At 40.7% G+C, this 21,997-nt stretch overlaps 1 protein-coding gene across 1 annotated transcript in view; it reads right to left on the bottom strand.

The window, feature by feature from the left end:
* The window catches only part of LOC132479148 (uncharacterized), a 138,673-nt gene that overhangs the window by 98,890 nt on the left and 17,786 nt on the right, over positions 1-21,997 (bottom strand). The window contains 11 exon segments of the mRNA XM_060082728.1: positions 6,627-6,687; positions 9,210-9,390; positions 9,499-9,710; positions 9,766-9,911; positions 11,427-11,476; positions 15,869-15,973; positions 16,393-17,139; positions 17,371-17,424; positions 17,427-17,823; positions 17,825-18,428; positions 20,454-20,572. Coding sequence (XP_059938711.1) covers positions 6,627-6,687; positions 9,210-9,390; positions 9,499-9,710; positions 9,766-9,911; positions 11,427-11,476; positions 15,869-15,973; positions 16,393-17,139; positions 17,371-17,424; positions 17,427-17,823; positions 17,825-18,428; positions 20,454-20,572 — 2,676 coding nt within the window.

Raw genomic sequence — 21,997 nt, 5'->3', positions numbered from 1 at the left:
GAACACAGATTATTGCATGTCAATTATACCTCAAAAAGCTGTTAAAAGAAATGATATTATATAAGAGAGACAATTGGGGAAATTTGAATAGCAACACTTTATTAGGTAATATGATTGTGTAGGAATTTAATTTCTTCAATACTGTGTATTAACAGTATCGTGGTTACACAGGGAAATAGTTTTTAATATCCAGAGAGGAGGGCATCTAGCTGACAAGAGAGGGATCGCAATTGTGGCAGATGGTGTGGGACACTGAGGAAGATGAGGCTAGAGCAGTGACCAATGCATGACGGCACAGTGAAGACAGTCATTTGTCAGGTGACCTGACAAAGACGGTTGGAAGAGACTGCTAAATGCAGGGCCGTTTCCGCATACTAATCTCACGCAATCCCCTCAACTAGCCTTGGCGTAACAGAAAGTTTCTATTAGCTTGCCATATTGGAGGGGGGATGGCACAATTTAAGGTGCAGTAGGTTGTGTAATAAACTGTCACCATAGGGTCCTACAGAAATAGTTTTTTAAACCGCAAAAAAATAAAACTTGACCCTTCCCTCACAACGTATATGAAAATTAACTTAAAATGAATCATAGACCTAAATGTAGCTATACAACGTCTGGAAGAAAACGTAGGAGAAAATCTTTGTGATTTGGGGTTAGACAGTGGGGTCTCAGAGAAAGATTTCTTAGATTAAGACACAAAAAAGCAGAAAGCATTTAAGAAAAATTGCTAAGGGACTTCCCTGGTGGTTAAGACTCCAAGTTCCCAATGCTGGGGGCCCGGGTTCGATCCCTGGTCAGGGATCTAGGTCCCACATGCATGCCTCAACTATGAGTTCGCATGCCAGATCTAAGAAGCCCATGAGCCGCAACTAAGGGGCCCATCTGCTGCAACTAAGACCCAGCACAACCAAATAAATTAATTAAATAAATATGAAAAATTAAGAAAAATTGCTAAATTAGAGTTCATCAAAAATTTAACACTTCTAGCTTTCAGAGACACTTTAATATAATGAAGATAAGTCACAATCTGGGAGAAGATATTTACTAAACACATATCTGAGAGCAAGGACTTTTTCCGTTGCTTTTTATATAAAGCACTCTTAATTCTCAATATAAATATCCAATTAAAAAATGGATTTGAACAGACACTTCATTTAAAAGGATATTTGCACATGAATAGACACTCAACATCATCAGCTATTACAGAAATGCAAAATGTGGCAAAACCCACGAGATTCATCTACACACCTACTAGAAAGGCGAAAATGTTTTTAAAAAACACATATAAGGATCAGGTGAAGATGTAGAGCATCTGCAACTCTCATAGACTGCTTGTGGGAAAGCAACATGGCACAGGCACTTTAGAAAACGGTTCAGCAGTTTCTTAAAAAGTTCAATAGGCACTTAGCATATGATGAAGCAATCCCACCCTGAGGTATTTTACCCCAAATAAATGAAAACATATGCTCACACAAGACATATATTCACACACACACGTGAGTGTTTTCAGAGGCTTTGTTCATAATAGCCAAAAAACAAGAAGAAACTCAAATGTGCATCGAACGATGAATGCGTAAACAAACTGTGTATCCACACAACTAGAATACTGCTCAGCGCTCAAAAGGAATGAGCTACTGACAGGTGCAACAAACCAGATGAATCTCCAAAGAGACTGGCTAAGTGAAAGAAGCCAAAAACAAAAAGCTACATACCACATGATTTCATTTATCAAATATTCTGGAAAAGGCAACATTATACGGACAAAAATCAGATTGGTGGTTGCCAGGGGCTGGTAGTGACAGGAGGATGCATTGACTACAGAGGGACATGGGGGGTCTTTTGGGAGTGCAGAAGTTTTCTTTACCTCAAATGTGGTGGTGGCTACAGAACTATACGTTTGTCAAAACACATCACACTGTATATTTAAAAAGAGTGAATTTTGTTAAACGAAAATTATACATAAATAAACCTGACTTAAGAAGATAATCAAACAAACCTAAAAGTACAATTGAGTGAAAATCAATGTAAGAAAAATCAACTTACAGTGTTTCCAATTCAAGGGTCATCATGAGGATGCTTTCCATTGCGGTAAGTGACACTTGTGCTGTTCCCATGTCTCTGAAGGAGAAGCCCAAACATGCATGATATAAAACCCAAAGACAAAATTTCTAAACTGAAGAAGACACTTAACATGTGATTACTTCCACTTTGGCTTCTTACTTGCCATAGATGATAATTCCAAAGAGCTCTTTTGGAAGAAATTTAAATTTGCATCATCAAATTAATGACCTTGGTGCTGAACAGTACAATCATTTTCTATGATCCTCACTTCTCATTTTCAATTGCATCTACCTCTTTTGATCACTCTTTTTTTTTTAAAAAAATAATGTACCCCTTATTCCTTTTTGCTTTCTTGGATAAATACTATTCCTATATGCATCTTCATGTTCCATAGCTATATGTGTTCTTCAACACTGTTCTCATCCTCTGCTGGCTCTCTTACCCATATATATTCTTTCTTAATCCTTTTCTTTGCCAATAACTCTTATTTTCAATAACCCAGTTAAAATCTAAATTATGACTGTTTAGCCAAAGTACTCAAGTTTTGACGAAAGTAAAAAGGAGCAGAAATTATCTCATGAGCCATGAAACTCTTACAATACTTACAAAGAGTTTAATGCTGGCACTTTAAAAAGACAAGAATCTTCAACTGTTGGCAAAGGATTACGATTGAGAATTCTGAAAAATGGAATGGAATTAAAATTATCTGCATTTTCAATTACTTCCATGAAAGTTTATATTCATTTTTTTTGGTATGGAACTTGAAGGTTAAAAAAATTATTTTCTGTCTTTACCTATAAATCACCGTTAGAATCTGTAAAACACTCTTTCACTGGGAACTACCCAGGTCTCTAGATGACAAAGTGGAGAAGAGAAACAAACAAACAAACAATAAAATAGAAAAAAAGTGGCTAGCAAAGAAAAAATATGCCAAAGTACTTTTCACGTTAAAAACCCTCGAAGTGACTATGCTGGTAGGAAGCCCTTGCTCTGTAAAAAAAGTACTATTTCTAGTGTCCTCCATAATTCAAGGTGTTTTTCTTTCATCTCTACAAAGTTTGAAAAATTTCATGATTTAAACTACCCAGCTAAAGAGAAAAATAAGGCTAATTCCTTGGTTCTGGAGCCAAAGAAGAGAGAAATCCAAGAGGAACTGGTGAAAGCCATACTCCCATCACATAGTCCCGTGTGTATTCTTGTGCCATAGCTTTTGTTACTGTGTATGTAATCAACTGTTTATTTGTCACTCTCCTAGATTGTCAGCAACTTGAGAGCAGGGACCACACTTTATTGTCATTATTATTCCTGTGCCTGACATAGTGCCTAGTATTTACTAGGCATTTAATAAATGTTTGCTGAATAAATAAATAACATTTTGTTTATATATCAATAAAATAAACAAATTAATTTTGGGGAACAAAATTTTATTCCAAAATGTTGGAATAGATTTTCTTCATAGTTCTTTCTTTCTTCCTTTTTTTTCCCCTTAGTTCTTTAAAACAAATAAGGGGGAAAAAAAAAACAGAAAAGAAACAGGAAGAAAGAAGAGAATAGCTGACTTAAGGTTAACTCTACTCAAGAATTATTAGTGTACTTTTGCAGAATATTATAAAGATAATTATCAAAACTAATATCTTTTGGGTTGCCATGCATATGTGATCAGCATTTAACATTTCATCCTCACAGTAACCTTATGTGATATATATATTACACAATTGTACAAATGAGGAAACTGAGGCACAGAGAAGTTACATAACTTGTCTTAAGTCATCAAGCTCGTAAGAAGCAGAGCTGGAATTTGAACTCAGTTCTGACTCTAAAGCCTGTGTTTAACCTGAATGAAAAAAAAAGGGTTGTTTTTTTTTGAAACATCTGTTACTTTAACCTTAATTTTGACAGCACTAAATATAGAAATACCTTTTCAAACTTCATCTACCCATCTGGGAAAGCCTCTATGAGAATTATATTTTCTCTTTTTATTTATTTATTTATTTATTTCTCTTTTTATTTATTTTTTCCTTAATCATCTCTTGTGATAAATATTTAATTAGCCTATGGCCATTGAGACTTTATAGATTTTTTTTAAAAAGTTGCAGGAAAATCAGTAAAAATGATGGAGGAAGGACATCTGAAAATTCATCCCTGCATAGAAGCAACAATAACAACAACAACAAAACTGGCAAAAATGGTCAGAATCAACTTCTTCTGAACTCTGGACATTTAACCAACATGCTGGCAGTAAATGGGGGAGCAATTTATTCAAGGAAAACAAATTAATTTCTGTAAGAACAATGAGATCTGTGTTGCTTTAACTTGCCCTCGACCTTTGGTCTCCATGCCAGTGGTAGCCTTGAAAAACAGCCCACATCCCTGGTACCAGAACGAGCAGCATGGACTGAGAGGTCCTTCAAAGCCTCATTCCCAAAGAACTGTCATTGTTTTACATGTCTGGTGGTCCCCTGGAAGACCTCACTTGAAAGGCTTGCCTTTGACCTGACTGAGGGCTGTCTAGTGAGAAAAGCCTCTGCTCAGGTGGCATTTCTGGAAAACATTTTCAAGCAAATATTTTAACATGGCGGTGGCATGAGGCAATGGATAACAGTTTGGGGCAAAAAACAACCCAACCGCAAAGCTTTAAAAGAAAAGCTGAGGAATGAGATGTCCACAGACACTTTGAAATATTCCAATGTATTCCTGGGAAACTGGAAGACCACAAGACATATTCCTGGGCATCTAGGAGAATAACTGTTAGCATTAATAAATGAGTTCAGCAAGGTTGTAGGATATAAGATCAATATTATTTCTACACACCAGCAATGAGTAATCGAAAAATGGAATTTGGAAAACAATTCCATGTGGAACAGCATCAAAACAAATATAATACTTAGGGGAAAATTTTACCAAGTAAGTGCAAGATTCACACTGAAAAGTACAAAACTGTTGAAAGAAATTGAAGAAGATCTAAATAAGTATAAAGACTTGCTGGATTCATGGACTGGAAGAAAAATCTTATGAAAATTTCACTACTTCCCAAATCGACCTATGGTTCCATTGCAATTCCTATCAAAATCCCAGCTGACTTCTTTCCAGAAATTGCCAAGCTGTTTCTAAAATTCCTATGGCAATTCAAGGAAACAGAATAACCAAAACAATGTCGGTAAAGAACAAAGTGGGAGGACTCACACATCCTGGTTTCAAAACTCAGTTCAAAGCTACTGCAATCACAGTGTGGTACTGGAATAAGAACAGACATGTAAATCAATGGAACAGAATTGACAAGATAGCAATAAACCCTCATACTTATGGTCTATTGATTTTCAACAAGGGTGCCAAAACAATTCAACGTGGAAAGAACAGTCTTTTCAAATGATGCTGGGACAACTGTACATCCACACACAAAATAATGAAGCTTCACACCGTATATGAAAATTAACTCCCAATGGATCAAATATCCAAATGTAAGAGCTAAGGCTATAAAACTCTTAGAAGAAAACACAGGAGTAAATCTTTATGACCTTGCCTTAGACAACAGTTTCTTAGATAAGATACCAGAAGCACAAACAACCAAAGGAAAAATAGATGAATTGGATTTTATAAAAACTAAAAAGTTTGTGCTTCAAAGGACACTATCAAGAAAGTGAATAAACATATAGAATGGGAGAAAATACTACAGGTGGGAAGAATAAGATGCAGTGGGGAGAAGAAAAGTGTAGTAGTTGCTAGGTGTGACAATCTCAAAATTTTGAACTATTACAAATAAAACAGCCACCCTGAATCACCCCAAAGGGCAGACCCAAGTTATTTTTGCTTTTAGTGTTTATGCCTTTCTAAATCTGAGAAGCTGCCAGGATTCTAGTACATAGCAAAAAGTGAGGACAACACCCTCAAGTGTGTAAGCTTTTGTGTGTACATAGCTATGTAAAGGAAACCAATGCTAGCTGACTGGAGGAGCATTAGGGCGGCTCTGTGACCGCAGCTCAATTTGCCTTCATAGTGTGGACACACCTCCCGCACTGATATTCTCAACAATGGGGTAAATAATTCAATAGGGATAAGGCTTTGATTTTCCTCTTATTCTCTCTTCGTGCTTATGTTCTTGGTACAATATTGATGTACCACGGACAAGCCAGCATGTGAATGTGCTCTGTCTGCTTAAGTTATATAGCCTTTCTACACTGTAGAGTCCTTCAGTTTCTAAAATCATGGAGCTTGTATTGTTAGATCCAATGAAGTGACTAAAAGAATTTTTAAACATAAGCCATCAGTCTGGACCTGCATAGGTGAATGAAGGAGAAACACTTTACAGTCAGAGAAAAAAAGCATACTTAACATTTAGGATTATCAACCACTGCCGGTTTTCCATAGTATATTTCATTCCTGATTTTATCTGAAAGAGATATGATGACTACCACCATTCAAAAAGTGGTACTTTATTAATAAGCTCCTGGCTCATCTTTGAGGTAGATTTCGGATTTAAAATAGACTACCACACTGCTAACCACTTCACCTGATATTTCTCAATAACATAGAGGCTTCATTCAAGAAACCTACTGACTTATAATTACCTGACACCCGGTGATGAATCAAGGATTTGTGGGGCCTGAACCTCATCTACTTTGGGAAATCCTAGCTAATAAAAACAGGCAAAGTTATAAATAGAAAAATCGCTAGGACCCCTCTCAAGACCTTGGAAGGGACCTATGCAAGTGAGGAGCCCTGAAGCCTAAGGTTCATTGAATTCAGGATAAATCCACCTCAGCTGGGGCCCTTTTCCAAACTTATTTAATGCAAGCAACTTATAAACACCCCAGTAATATGTCATTATAGGTAGTAAAATGATTTAACTCGAGGGTGGCATCTTCCCTTGGTGGCTTGCCTTTGGTAAGAGATGCAATACAGTTTGTATCTCACCATGGCAAATGTTTCCTAAAGCAACTTAGCTTTGTCTATTAGAAAGACTTAGTCCAAAACAAAGACTTACTATACTGTGACAATCTTTTGAAAGTAACTGTGAATGAGTCTTCGGAGTACAGTACTAATTTATTTACAACACCAGATAGTTCTGATTCTTTCACTACCTTTTTCTGTCATTTAAGAGGAGCACAAATTCCAAAGGAACAAGTTGGTGCCTCTTCCATTACAAAGCTTTTCTAACCTACCACCCGTTTTCTACTTCATCACCCCCCTCCCTCACCTTGTTACCCTGCTGCATAGATGCTAGAATGGCTCTCATATATGTTTTCCCATCAACATCCATATTTCTCCTTCCAGTATGAAAGCTTCTTGGGGACAAAGTCCCTGCCCTATGCGTCTTTGTATCCCCAGCACTTAGTAGAGTGTTCACAGACAGTGGGCAAGGCACTCAGTGAATGTTTTGGAATGAATTCATTCATTTTTAAACTGTGATTTATTTATTTATTTCCACAATGTATTGTCCTGTGTTGCCTACATAACTATAGTGAAACTCTGATTCTTATAAGGAACTCTTGGTGTTCTGGGATGTTTAGGAAAGGTGGTGAGTTTCAGACGTTGTACTGACGCTACTAAAACCTCCTGGTGAAGGGACCTCACGAGCCTGCTCTCCGGTGTGCTAACAGAAGAAAAACCGACCCTCGGTGCTCTCTCCCCAAGGTAGGCGTCAGCAAACTAACAAGGGAAAGGAAGGAGGCCGCTAAAGATAGGCATCTGCAGGAATTGTTAACCCAGCTCCAGACACAGCCTCAACACCTTCATTAAGCCAAAATGTGGGAACTGTGTGAAGCTGGATTTCTGAACCACAAGACAGGTAAGAGAGTCTTTTCCAAAGCCAGGTGTAGAAGAGCTCTTTACCTTGAGTCTAAAATCGCCTTCGGGCCATTGAACGTACCCACTATCATTTCCTTGTGCCATGAGAAATCAGAGAAGTTTTGAGCTGAAGGGGTGGAAAACCCACACTTCTTATTGAAGAGTAGTCAGCAAAGAAAACATATTGAATTAGGCCACAGCAAAGTCTTTTCTTTATATTTTTCACACTACAGCTGAACACAAACAACGTCTTTTTCCATACCTCAAAGGTTCCTATTGGCCACCGATAATTCACTTCAGCAATATATGCTTTTTTGAAAAATAATGTTCTGGGTGGCTGGGGAGAGCCCTGTGGTGGGTGTTCAGGAATTCTTTCTGCTTTTCCATTTAAAAGAGCTAATGATGGTTGGGGAAGCACCCACACCCACTGAACCACACCCTGCTCAACTTAGTTCTCTGCAGCTCTGTGTTGCATACATTTTAAGCAGTTAGGAACTTTGCACATGAAAAGGAATCAAAGTGAAATTCAAAAGTGGAAGTTCCTGGACCATTCTCATATTGGAGAGGCATCCGTGGGATTCCATGACAATGCTAATCTGAGTGTTTTTGTTTGGTGCCTTTAATTGACCATGCCAAAGATCAGCACTATGGAAAGCAGAGCCTTTCATATATATGAGTTAAACAAGTCTCTTGGCCTCTTTGTACCTTAGTTTCCTCATTTGAAAAAAAAAATAAATGGCTCTCAAGACATACTTTCCAGAATTCATACTGGGCTTACTTACACCCAGCTAACCAATAACTGCATGATTGCTTTTACACACAGTTGTTTACATGTATTCATCTTCTATTTCACTTACAACTTGTGTAAAAACTGCATTCCATGCCAGGCCTGAAACGTTCCAAAGCTCAGTTCTGTGAGTAAATTGCAACCAAGATTTCTACCAAAAAAGACACGAGCAAAAGAATTAGAAAAACAGATATTCTTTCAGAACATTTATCCATTGGCAATAATTCTCATTTATATATGATGAAACGTAACATCACTACTCCCTCCATACACTAAAGAAATCTCACTGTGGGAGATATTATGATTTATACTTTCATGATTATATATGTGGTGCATTAGATACAAAATACTAAATGCTCATTAAATACTTGTGTTAAGTGATCTTTATTTCTCTAGCTAGGCAGCACTATTGACAGTTTGGGCTGGATAATTCTTTGCTGTGGGAGGCTCCCCTGTACACTGTTGGATGTTTAGTAGCATCTCTGGTCTCTGTCCACTAGATGCCAGTAGCGTATACAGTTCTGACAAGCAAAACTGTCGCCAGACACTACCAAGTGTCACCTGTGTGCAAACTCACCCTGGTTGAGAACCACTGCTCTTGATCCTGGGGGATGTTGGATGCTCAGCATGATTCTGCTCTGTGCTGGAACTGTCACCTCGGGATACAATGGAGACTGAGCTACAACTTCCTTAAGGAGCTCTGGAGGCTGAGGTGGGGTCTTCTGCTGGACTGGAGAAGGTTCAACCTCTTTAGTGACCTGTGGATTTATGGGAAGTGCCAGAGCCAGAGATTTAACAGTGACCTTGTACAAGTGTGACTGCTGAGCTTCATTTACCCCATGATGAACACATGGTCAAACTACAACCTCCTTAAGTGTCTCCAAAGGCCGGGCGAGGGCCTCCTGAGGACTTGAAGTTTCTAGTTCCTCAGGGGCCTCTGAAGGCTGAGATGGAGCCTCCTGCGGAAGTGGAGGTGGTTCTACCTCCACAGTGGGCTCTGCATGCTGAGCCTGGGCCTCTGCCTGGGGTGAAAAAGATTCAACGTCCTCAGGGGTCTGTGGATGCTGAGCAGGGGCCTCTTGATGAGGTAAAGATTCAGACTCCTCAGTGAGCTCCGGATGACGAGTTGGGGCCTCCTGCTGGGATGCAGAAATATCTCATCCTCAGCAGAAGACTCCCTGTCGTGTAGCTTTTGGGTCATGTGTTCCTTGCGTGTGGCGCTGAGAGGCCTATACATACCCCTAAGCCAAAGTGGCCGCCTTCTCCCGAAAAAGCCCTCCTAGAACACAGAAAGGGAAATATTAATTCTGCATCTCCCCTGCTTTCTCTGGCCACAGTACTTTATCCTCCTCACATCTACCTGACTCTCACTTTCCCCTGAGCTTCTCTTACGCAGCAGATATCAAAAAAAGCCCCTTGGAGGAAAACACACACTGTTAGTGTTGCATGTCACTTTTCATCTCTCTCACAATGTGTTATCTCTGCTTTCACTAGGACTAAATGGGGACCTCAGTCCATAATCACAATGAGCAAAATCACCACAGACCCGGGATCATGAAAATCATTGCATGCATGCTGGCCTTCCAGAAGTTCTCTGTGTCTGTCCAAAATGGACCCCAAGTGTCTCTGGAGAGACATTTGTATGTGGCTTAGCATGGAGCATAGGCAGGATTTTCAGCCCCGTTCACCTTTCTTTGCCCTTGGCCAACTGCCCTCGTGCAGTGAAAACACTGCACAACGGCACTGGGCAGAAACTTGTTACTCCCTTAGACGCGCTTCACACCGGTCCGCTTCGGACTTAGTCGCACATGCAGCATTTGCTGGGTGTGTGGGTGTGGGGAGAAGGTGATTTTATTTTCCTGGCTGCTCTATCCTATACGTTGAATCACACCAAGTAAACACCTGAACCCAACGAGCAAAGTCATCTATAGCTCTCTGACTTTCACTCTGCAGGCTGTCACTCAGGTGTCAGTGAATTGTGGAATCCGTTTAAAGGCCACGACCAGCAGGGAAGCACAAAATACTCTTTTTGAATACAAATAGAAGAGAAAAAAATCACAGTGCACAATAAGTTTGTTTCAGAAACTACTTATGTCCATATAGTATGTGTCTACTCAACTGTGACCTAAAACGTAGCTCACAGCCCAAGCACAGTGTGTGATCAGTGGAGAAGTCCTCAGTGGAAAGGGACCATCTTCTTCTTGGTAATCACTAGCAGTATGACCATGGGGCAAGATAGTTTCCCTTTCTCTTTCTCCAGTTCCTTATTACAAAAGGAAGAGACAAACTACTGTCTAAAGTTTCTCCCGGTTAAAATACTATGAGGTTTGGATAAAGGGAATAGAGAGTAGGGGCCTGAAAAACAGTAGGATGAGAAGGGAAGTTTTCTTGCCACTTTCCAGAAGGGACTCATATGTTCTACCTTTCGTCAGCTTTGAGTGAGGCCAGCCCCTAAATCCCCAACCATGTGGCCCTCCCTACCCCAGAGCCTCCTAGAAGGCCTCTGGCCTGGCCTGATGCCTGGGAGCCAGGCATCCGCCCAGCAGGAACAGGTACAACCAAAACCTCTCCCCGTCCACCCTCTTTCCTTAAAGGACTAGTGAGAGCAGATGAATGTGTGCCAGTCCTGTTCTAACTCAGCTTGGGCTGCGGAGCTAATTCTGCTGAGAAATAAACTAGGGTAAACCATTAGGGTAATCAAGCGTTCTTCCTGCCTTTGCTGAGGAAACTGAAATAGATGAGTTCTAAGTTCTCCTCTAGTTGTAAATTTCTGCTTTCAAAGACCAATATTTACCTTCTGCTTCTTTTTCTATCTTCCTCTTTTGAAATTCTAGGAGAAGAAATCTGCTTTGAAAGAAAACAGGATCATGATTATCCATTACAACTATTTCCAAATCCTTATTCATTCCTTTTGACTTTAAATCTTATCTATCCAGTAAGATGATAACTCTTTCAAGGAAAGGAATTCTACCCTGTTTAAGAATCCTTTGACTCTTCCACAGTACCTAACTTACGGTCTTGCATGCAGCTGGAGATATATTTTATTGACTGTTTTAGATAACGTTCAACAGATAATTCCTAATAAAAACTCTCAGAAGTAGGAAAAGAAAATAAAAGTATCTGGCAGAAACCTAAGCATTGTTCTAAAGTCAAGAACAAGAGTAGGATGCCCAATCATTACTGCTACTATTGAGCACTGTGGAGGAGGTCTTAATCAGTACGATAAGAAAAACGAAGTATTGGAAAGAAGAGACAAACATATCTGCATATGAAACAAGGGACCCAAAAAGACCAAAAGAATCAACTGAAATTTTATTGGAAGTAACATGAGTAAGATGGCTCCATACAAAATCAAGAGATCAACATATTAGCCTCAATAGCTTTCCCATAGAACACAACTAACTAACTAAAAAACAGAAGGAACCTCCCGTTCACTATATCAATACAAATGCATAAAGCACCTAGGAATAAATTTAGCCACAAATTTGTAAGACCTATGTGATGAAAATATTAAAACTTTTTTGAAGGACGTTAAGAAGTACTTACATGGCATGAGATACCATCCTCCTAGAATGTTGTAAAGAGGTCAATTCTCTTCAAATGAAACTAAAAATTCAATGCAATCCATTTTATAGCCAAAATATTTTTTAAATAAAACCTGGCCAGCTGACATTTGGTAGAGAATATATGTAAGAATAGTTATGAAATGTATGCAAAAGAAGGTCAAAGAGTAGGACCTTGCCCTACCAGATATAAAATATGTTATAGAGCAACTGGAATTAAGCAGTGTGATATCAGTACTGGTACAGGACAAGATAACTGGATCACAGAACAGCATCCAGATGAAGATAGCATATTAGACCAGGGAAGAAAGAATAAACCATTCAGTGAAAGATTTGAAAAGAATCAGATCTTCATGTAGGGGGAAAAAGTTAGATCCCCTACCTCAACCACACGAACAAACAAATACAACAAATTCTGGACAGATTATAAAAGTACTTGAAGAAAATATCAGAGATGATTTTTACGTCACGAGGTGACAAAGGCCTGGCTAACAAAACCCACCCCACATGAGCCATGAGGAGACGACAGGCAGATATGGCGGCAGACTGTCAACACACCTCCTACTCTTCACAGCCCTTGCCCCCTTTTCCCCTGGACTGTTTGTCTGCTTCTTGTTGACCTATAAAACTCTTGGGAGTTCCCTGGTGGTCCACTGGTTAGGGCGTGGCTCTTTCACTGCTGTGGCCCGAGGTTCAATCCCTTGTCAAGGGACTAAGATCCTGCAAGCTGCACAGCATGGCCAAACCCCACCACTTCGAAACAAACAAACAAAAACTCTTTATGGTAAAGAAATACTGGCTTTCATTGAATTTCAGTGTTTCGAATAGTTCCAGTGTTTTTGTCTCTAAGGAGACAAGACAAAAGAGTGGAGTAGGGAGCACCAGCTTTGCAGCCGGGTGAAACTGCCTTCTGCTTTGGGTTTGGCCGCTGGGGCCTTACACTGATCTCCTTCATCTATGAGGGAGGGATAGTAATATCATCCTCACAGGACTGTGGGCTTTAAATCAAACAATATATGGAAAACTCTTCATCTTACGCTTGGCATGAATCAGTGCTAAGCTGGTGTCACAGACAAGATGGTGGAATATATCAAAGGCTCTGCTTGTGGCATCAGGCTCTGAAGGCTCTTTCCCACCAGAAGATTATAGAAATATTGCTTTTATTTTCTTCTAATACCTTTATGTGGTCTTTTTTCACATTTATGGATATATGTTTATTTAAGATGAAACATGGGGATCTGCTATTTACCCCCCAAATACTTAGGCAGCTATTCTATCACCATTTATTCATTTTCTTCCGCTGATTGCAATATTAAAACATGACATTTCAAAAGTCTTAAGAACACAGGGGTCTATTGCTGGACTCTATCCTACTTCAAATAAATATTCGGTTGAATTATTCCTCACTGTGGAATTGACATAACGCCGCATCTCTCTTCCGTTGAACACCATTATTGTCTACCATAGGAAGAACACTGCATGGCCCCTGTCCTCCAAAAGCTTATCGTATATGTGGGGAGAGGAAATAACGGTTAGGACTCCTCGCTTTCACTGCCGAGGGTACAGGTCCAATCCCTACTTGGGGAACTAAGATCACACAGGCCCAAACAAAACAAAACAAAACAAAACAAATGCAAGAAGTTAAAAACAATAAAAAGGGGACTTTACAGAAATTCTAAAAATGCCAAAGGCCATATGCCACCTGAGATGTAGAGGGTACAGTCTGGGCAATGGCCAATGACTAGCAAGCTAGTCCCCAGCCTCCTAGGCTCAGAAATCATACTCTTCCTCACCAAGCGAGAACTCACGTCTTCCTGTTGTGGCAGTCTCACTTGAGCAATATCACAGGATTGATCAAACATCAGAATGCCAAATTATTACTTGACAATGAGAAATACATCTGTTCTACACACAGGGCATCTGTGTCTACACAAGCAGAGAATTACCTTCTGTGGGGACAGGCCTCCGTGGCACACTGAAGCACAATCACAGAATCGAAGGCTACTTGGTGACAACAGAATTAGAAAAGGAATCAGCCGAGTCCAGAATTTAATGGGAAGGCCTGAGGTAACTGGATCCATCCATCTCCTCAACAGGCAGCCTGGCTAGTGGGCCTGACTCTGCAGTTATGCTGCCTAAGGTGCCATCTCTACTCTTGGGCAATGTGAGGATGGGCACTGCCCATGTTGGTCTCTCCTCACCTTTTCTATGCTTTCACTAGTGACCAACCCTCCTGCAGATAGACACATTTCTCTTTAGAAGTTAGTACATCATGTCAGGTTTGATTCAAGTGTGATAGGCCAGGAAGCCATTGGTCCTTACACATCTCTGCTCAGCTCCATGATGTGCTGACCTTGGTGGTTCTCTCCTGGGGGGCTGCCTTTCAAAAAACTGCTTACCACTTTTGTGAGTTCTGAGGGGAGGGGACTGCTTTGCTATGGCCCCTAAGAAATGGTGACAAACCTCACAGGACTAGGATCAGGAGGGCTGGGGTATTCAGGGAAGGCTTTACAGAGAAAGATATCTGAACTTGAGTTGGCTTTTCAGAGATTCATAGGAGTTCCACAGGCAAAGCAAAATAAAGGAATTTTCGATGGACAAAGGCACAGACAAAAGTAGGAATGGGTATGGTGTAACTAGCGTATAGTGAGGAGCTGCTTTGGCTGGAATGGAGGGCTGCCATTACAGGAGAAAAGATAACTAAAGTAATGTGGAGTGGTAGGGTAGAATCAAGACTGTCAGCCTATTAAAATCACTCTTTTAATGTTAGCAACTGCCTGCTGGAAAAGTAATAAACCACTATGTAACTGAACAAAAGGTAAACAGGCTAGCTCCAGGAATAGGCTACTATAAATATTTGAGGGTAGCCTGCTGCAAGATTTTACTTGCAGTGTTTTAATGGAACCTATCTACACAATTCCTAATACACCGGAGAAGAAAGCTGCTAAGTAAACCTGAGGAATTGACGAGATCACACTTTTGTCTTTTAGGCATGTCCTTTTAGCCCTCCCAGGGTGACTGATAGCTCCTTGAGTATGGAGATCCTATATCTCTCATCACTTCAGCCAAGAAGGAAAGAAATCAACGGTAGAATGAGAGTGACTGGTGAGGACCTCAAATCAGCATACTTTCTTGAGTTGAAGAAAATTTACTATCATGTCAACTCTGGCCTTCTTATAAACTTCACTTGTCAAAATAGTCCAATAGCTTGTTATCATGGATCCAATTCCATAGGGATCTCCTGGGAGTGAAGTTCCTTTTAAAAATCCTGTGGGGACTTCCCTGGTGGTGCAATGGTTAAGGATCCGCCTGCCAGCACAGGGCACACAGGTTCGATCCCTGGCCTGGGGAGGTCCCACATGCTGCGGAGCAACTAAGTCAGTGTGCCACAACTCCTGAGCCCGTGCAGCTACAGCCCGTACTCCACAACAAGAGACGCCACCTCAGTAAGAAGCCCATGCACCGCAATGGAGACCCAACGCAGCCAAAAAAAAAAAAAAAAAAAAAAAACACACACACACACAAAAATATCCTGGGAATATACTTTTCATTAAAAGAACAAAGTGTATGTCAGTCCTCATGGCTAAAGGGAAGAATCAAGTAGTAGCAGGTGGAAAGGTGGATTTGATTCTCAGTTTCTGGGTTCTGAATCTGAATTAATTATTGTCCTTACCTCAGTGAGACAGAGAATTCTAACACAAATCGTCACTACTACAGGTACAGATACTGCCAAGATGAGTTTGTTGTTATAGTCATAACCTGGAACTTCTTTTGTGAGCTAAAGAAATATATCACAATTTTTAAAAACAAGGAGATAGAAGGGATGAAAACTTACGATTCTTCATCCTATTCTAAACGATAGCTAACTATTCTTAAACTACTATGAAACCCAATCCTTCCAGGCGAGTAGCTTCTATAAGAACAAGCCAAATTTAATGTTATTAGTCTTATCATTAGCATTTTCTTCTACAATTTATCTACAATTTATTTATCTTGTGTTATGTCCTTTTCGCGTCTACCCTAGGAATAGTGACACACTCTCTCAATGAGCAAAGTTGGAGATCACTGTCTTAGCCCGTTTCATGGCTGAAGATAAGATACTGACTAGGAGCCCGTGGTATTCCCGCTTGGGCACGTTAATGGCATGTCCTAAACTGAGTAAAAGTCCAAGTCCCACGTGTCAGGGGTTATCCTCACCTCACTTGACTCCTGCTCTTTCTGCTCACTCTGGGCTTCTGTGCTCTCACTGATAGAGTTGTCAGCTTTCCACTGGTCCATATCCCATTCCGCTTTGGACACATTTACTTCTTGCTGCTTGCTGAGAAGCTTCATCAGGAGGCCTGTTCTAGAGATGAGGTTGGCACAGGCCAGCTGCACGTGGGTGTCCGAGCAGTCTATTTTCAAAGTCTGGATAACATGAGAAATGAGCCTTTGCACGTCATTGTTGGGGATGAGGGACCAGAGCTGCTGGTTTAGCTGAGTTTCAACTTGATCACCCGGGGATGCGAGCCCTGGGAAAGTGAAGCCTGTGGGCTTAGAGGATAATTCAGTGACCATGTTGTGGTGCTCCCATTGTGTTTTGTTGCTGTGTTGAACAGCTGGCATACTGTTGTCTGCAGCGACAGTAGAATGTGCAGTGGAGACGTTCCTATGGCTAGTGTTTCCAGGGCCGGTTCCTCCTGGCAGAGTAGCGTTTCCTGTAGAAATAATTGCTCCAGAAACATTTTGTGCAGTATTGTTTTCTGAAGTAGTGTTTTCTGCAGAAGGGTCTGAAAGAGAAAATAATTCTGGAAAAGGATTTTCCTGAGAAGTCACTTCTCCTGAAGATGAAACAGCCTCTCGTGGAGGGGAATTTATGAGACTCCTCACGACAGAGAACGGAGGGCTTGCAAGCATCACTCTATCAAGTGAACTTTTCTTTCTGAACTTTCGACTCCCTTTTTTCTTTTTTCTTTTTGTTTCTTTTTGCGGTACACAGGCCTCTCACCGTTGTGGCCTCTCCCGTTGCGGAGCACAGGCTCCGGAGGCACAGGCTCAGCGGCCATGGCTCACGGGCCCAGCCGCTCCACGGCATGTGGGATCTTCCCGGACCAGGACACGAACCCGTGTCTCCTGCATCGGCAGGCGGACTCCCAACCACTGTGCCACCAGGGAAGCCCCTCGATGCTTTTTAACTTTGGGTTTTCTGTGGACCCGATGAGACCTAATTTTATGGAAGATGTATTTTTTTTTCCAGAATGTGAGATTAATTCGAAGTCCTTAATATTTCTAACTCTTGCCTTTGCATCTTCGAAAACATGAATAGCGTTGGATAAGTCTTTTGATTTGCTTTTAACCTCAGATGGGGATTTTGGCGGGATGGAGGCACAAGGCCTGCCCTTGAAGTACGGTTTGAGGGGAGAGGAGCCTGCGGCCTTGTGTTCCTTTATGAATGAAGACTCTGCATCGGAGGACTTTCCCACCAGCTTCCTGGGCCTCTGCACCATGAGGAGCTGTTTCAGCTTTCTTGGGGATGGCCTCCTGAGCTTTCATTCTTTGGCAGTGTTCGCCACAGATGGCTGGGCATTCTGTTTCCTCCTGACGCTCTCATCTCCCACTGCTTTGAGGTGCATTTTCTGTATGCCCCTTGAGGACCTTGTTCACTCTCACCAGCTTTTCCTCTGTACTCTCAATCTTTGCTAGGCTGTCTTTCTGTGGTTGGGCAGTTTCTAATTTCTTTTGAAAGATGTAGCGTGTAAACATGGCACTTAAAAGGTTGCAACGCGTACACGTGGCAGGTTTTTCTTCCTTTTTAACCTCATCAATTTTTTCTTGAGTTTCTGCATCTAACAAATTTTCCACAAAATGGAGTTCCCTCAATTTTTTTTTTTTAGTTGAATTGTTGGGTACAGGTTTAACAGAAGGGCTCCTTGTATTGTTTTTCAAACGGCCCAGCGGCATATGTCCATCTTGTGTATTTGAAAAAAGAAGTTGAATGAATGGTAATAATGTTGATTCCACATCTCCTAGATTTCCCTCTGAGATATAAGGCAGTATGTAATTTAGTGTACTGATAATATCACTTTTATTATTAAAGTCCAGCTGCTCATTCATGAAGCCTGACAAGCTGACAGCACTGTTAGGTGAGGACATCCTGTCTGACTCAATAGTCAGCTCGGTGCTGTTGTTCTTCTTCTGGGCTTGTAACACCTTCATCAACGATCCTCCTGCATTCTCTATAGATGTTTCTTCATCTGTCAAAAGAGAAGGGACTGTTTTTGATCATTGAAGACTGATGGGACAGCCTTTTGTCAGTCCACAGCCAAAGAAATTAGGAATCAGTCAAAGTTTGAGTGCCACTTAGGAGAAAAAGAAACCCACACTTAAGCCTATGACTGGCAACAACAAAATGTGAGAAAGGTCTCTCTTGAAAAAGGGGCTATCTACTCAGAAAATTCTGTAGCGTGAAATATAGGAACTATATTCAGGATTACTCCACTGGTTCCCAGGGGCCAGTACTCAAGAAAAGCCAAGGCTGGAAGACAAATATTCCCCTAATCAGCTGGACTCTCTGCAGATCTACTGTGACTCCTCACATTCATATACCCCATCCTGTCCTGCCTCAAAGGCACGGGAGTGTGAGGCTTCCTCTCTCCACCTCTTCAGTGTGCTTGTGTTCTTGCTGCTATCACAGATCTCCACGACAACCACCGCCGCTAACAGGTCGTCATCTGGACATGTCCTTCTCCAACTACCCACTGAGTCCTTTGCTTAGTCCCTGCTTCTATATATCCCAGTCCCCATAACAGAAGCCTCTATACAGAAAAAAACACTATGTCCGCCCTGGCTCTTTGCTAAAATTTGGGCAGGGAGCTCGGGTATAAGTTAAGAGATTTGCCAGATTGTATGCCCATGTGGAATGTTCAACAAATCAATGGAATAATACTTGAGGCCCTAAAATGTAGACGGGAAAAAGCAACTTCTGTCAGATGGCTACTTTGCTTTCAATTCATTTTACTTCTAATATTTCCAGCTCTACTTGGGGAACCATCCAAATCTTCTGACTGTGTGAAGGTAATGTGTACCATTGTGTAGCTGGGCTTGTCTCCCAAAAGGATTAAAAGTATTTTTGGTGAGGGTCAAAGGAGGAGGGAAGGGTCATGAGAAAGGAGGAGCAGAGGCTAGCAGAGAGCCCCAAACTGGGGACAGGAGATCGGGGCCCTAGGGTCATAGCACGTAACACCGCTGATCTTGTTTTTCCTCACCTGTAAAAGGAGATTAAAAATGCTTTTTCTGCCCACTTCTGGGGGAGAAGGGAATAATATAATTAGTAAAAAAAATGTTTGGGGGAGTTCCCAGGTGGTCTAGTGGTTAGGACCCGGCACTTTCCCTGCTGTGGCCCGGGTTCAATCCCTGCTGGGGGAACTAAGATCCCACCAGCTTGGTGGCCAAAGGAAAAAAAAAAAAAAAACTGTGTTGAAAAATCAGCAATATTGTCTTTATATAAGTGGCAAAGTGCTATTATTTATGATGTGCTCTAGATCACTGAAAGAGACCTGTATTCAAGTTACCTGGGCATGAAAGCACATTTTGGAAGTCATCAAGTTAGTGCCCATAAATCTAATATATAGAAAAATCGTTGAAAGCCCCTGAGTGTTTTGTGGATAGAAAAACTTGCGATTCAGAGCAAGTTCAGAGCTGGACAGTCAAAGAAATAACTAGCTCTCCCATGCATTAGAAGGGCTTGGTAGCAGCTTCTGGTTATGGAACCAGAAACTCTCAGGCTCCAGATAGGACATAAAACAGCATCACTTGCACTCTTTATAAAATTGCAGAAACAAACCAAATAAACAAAAATATATTTACACCTGTCTTATAAGACAAAGGGTACTTGAGACCTAATGTATATAAAATCAGTTTACAAACTGTGATGTACTATGTGAATAAGTTGTCATTTGCAGAGAGGGCAGCATAGGATATGTGGCCATTAATGTGAATTCCCTTCCCCCTTCCATTCCTTTCTCTGGTTCCTTTACATATGCAGATCAGTTACATTATGAAGCTAATAATGTAACTGAGCTCTTCTTAGCTTAATAATGTAACCAAGAATCTGATTTTTAGCAAGGGGGTAATTCTTAGAAATTTAGGGAGCTGGAACTCTAAATGAATGTATTAAAATAATGTAATTACATCATTAGTTTTAAAATGTATCATCCTTGATTAAAAATAACAAATTAAATTAAAAATTAAAAATGTATTATCCCGCAATTGAGACTCACCACAACGTGTGACATCCCTCAGGCGTTCACTGTCACAACGCAGCTTGACTGTCTCACAGACAACCTCAATAGTATTTTTAAATTGGCAGAGGCAGCAGGCCCTACGGCTGGGTAAGATCCTATAAATGGAAACACAGGTAATTAAATTCGTGGTAAAAGAGTTACCTGAGTAGGTAGAAGAGGTAGGCCAAGGCCTCCACAGACCAGTGCAAAAAGGAGTTCTTGGGGCATATGGGCTATAGAACTGGATAGGGGCCGGTTGGCCAATTGCTGCCCTTGACAGTTGGAAATAAATATAGAGGAGGAGAGAGGTGCCCAACAGAAGGATTAGGATGGCAGTAGGTATGATATGCCTAGAAAAAAGGGAATAGCGATTAGAATTGGGTGACACTGAACTGTAGTTTAATTCAGAAGTATCTCCTTCCAACCCGAAAGCCTCACTTTGGGTTGAGAGTACACAGGAAGAAGGCAGACTTCTAAGAAGAGTATGAAGAAGACCGCACATTCTGGAGTCACTTTCTCAGTTCCTATTTGTGAGGAGTAATATATTAGAAATTATTCTAGTAATAAAAAAGCATCATGTGGCTAAACAATAACAGAGATCGCATTGACCAAATCTGGACAAAAGGAACATTCCAAAGAATAACATTATCATTATAATAAGGTATAACGTAGTTAATTGAAAAAAAAGCACATGAGTTCATAATGATACTCCAAATGAAAAGTGGGGGAGCTCTTCTTTATAGAATAATGTCAGCTAATAAATGCAAAAGGAAGGATAGAATTAGGAAAGTGTTATTTTGCAACTATCAATGTAATAATCGATTCAGACAAGGATTATCATTGATGCACAGTTGGGTGAAGAGTTGTTTGAAAGTAGGATCTTCACTGATCCCAAGGATCACCCCACATATTATTTATCAATTACCAAGGGGAAAAATAACTTTACAATGGAGAGATATGGAATAGACCACCTTAACCAAGTGATCAAACTTAGCACTGGGCCACCTCAAGTGATGAAGTATGAAGAATACATCACCTATATAGTATTCTTCCCCAAAATGTTTACTTTGAATCTAATGAGGAAACAGACAAATACAGATTGTGGGGCAATTTACAAGACAACTGGCTTAGACTCTTCAAGAAAGCCAATGTCTTAAAAGACCAAAAAAAAATAGTAGGGAAAAATTCTAGATTAACGGAAACACAGACATGACATGCAATGCCTAATCTTTAATTGGATCCTGTATCAAAACAAAACAGACTTAAAGAATATTATTGGCTTCTGGCCAAGATGAAGTACAAGGGCCAACTTAACCTCCCAGCTGAAACAAGAAAAAAATCAGATGGAACATAATGAAACAACAGTTTTCAAGAAACTGAACCTCAGGCAATACATTTCAGTGATTCCCGAGGAGATGGGAAATAAATGAAGTGATCCCTATAATTGCCCTTACTTCTCTGAGAGAGTATCCACGTCATGGTACAGGGAAGAGAAGTCCAGACAGAGACTAGTGGGCTCCCTGACAGACAAAATGGAGATA

This window comes from Mesoplodon densirostris, chromosome 18, assembly GCF_025265405.1.
Source record: "Mesoplodon densirostris isolate mMesDen1 chromosome 18, mMesDen1 primary haplotype, whole genome shotgun sequence".
In the NCBI taxonomy this organism is placed as follows: domain Eukaryota; kingdom Metazoa; phylum Chordata; class Mammalia; order Artiodactyla; family Ziphiidae; genus Mesoplodon; species Mesoplodon densirostris.
This window is presented reverse-complemented; position numbering and strand designations above follow the sequence as displayed.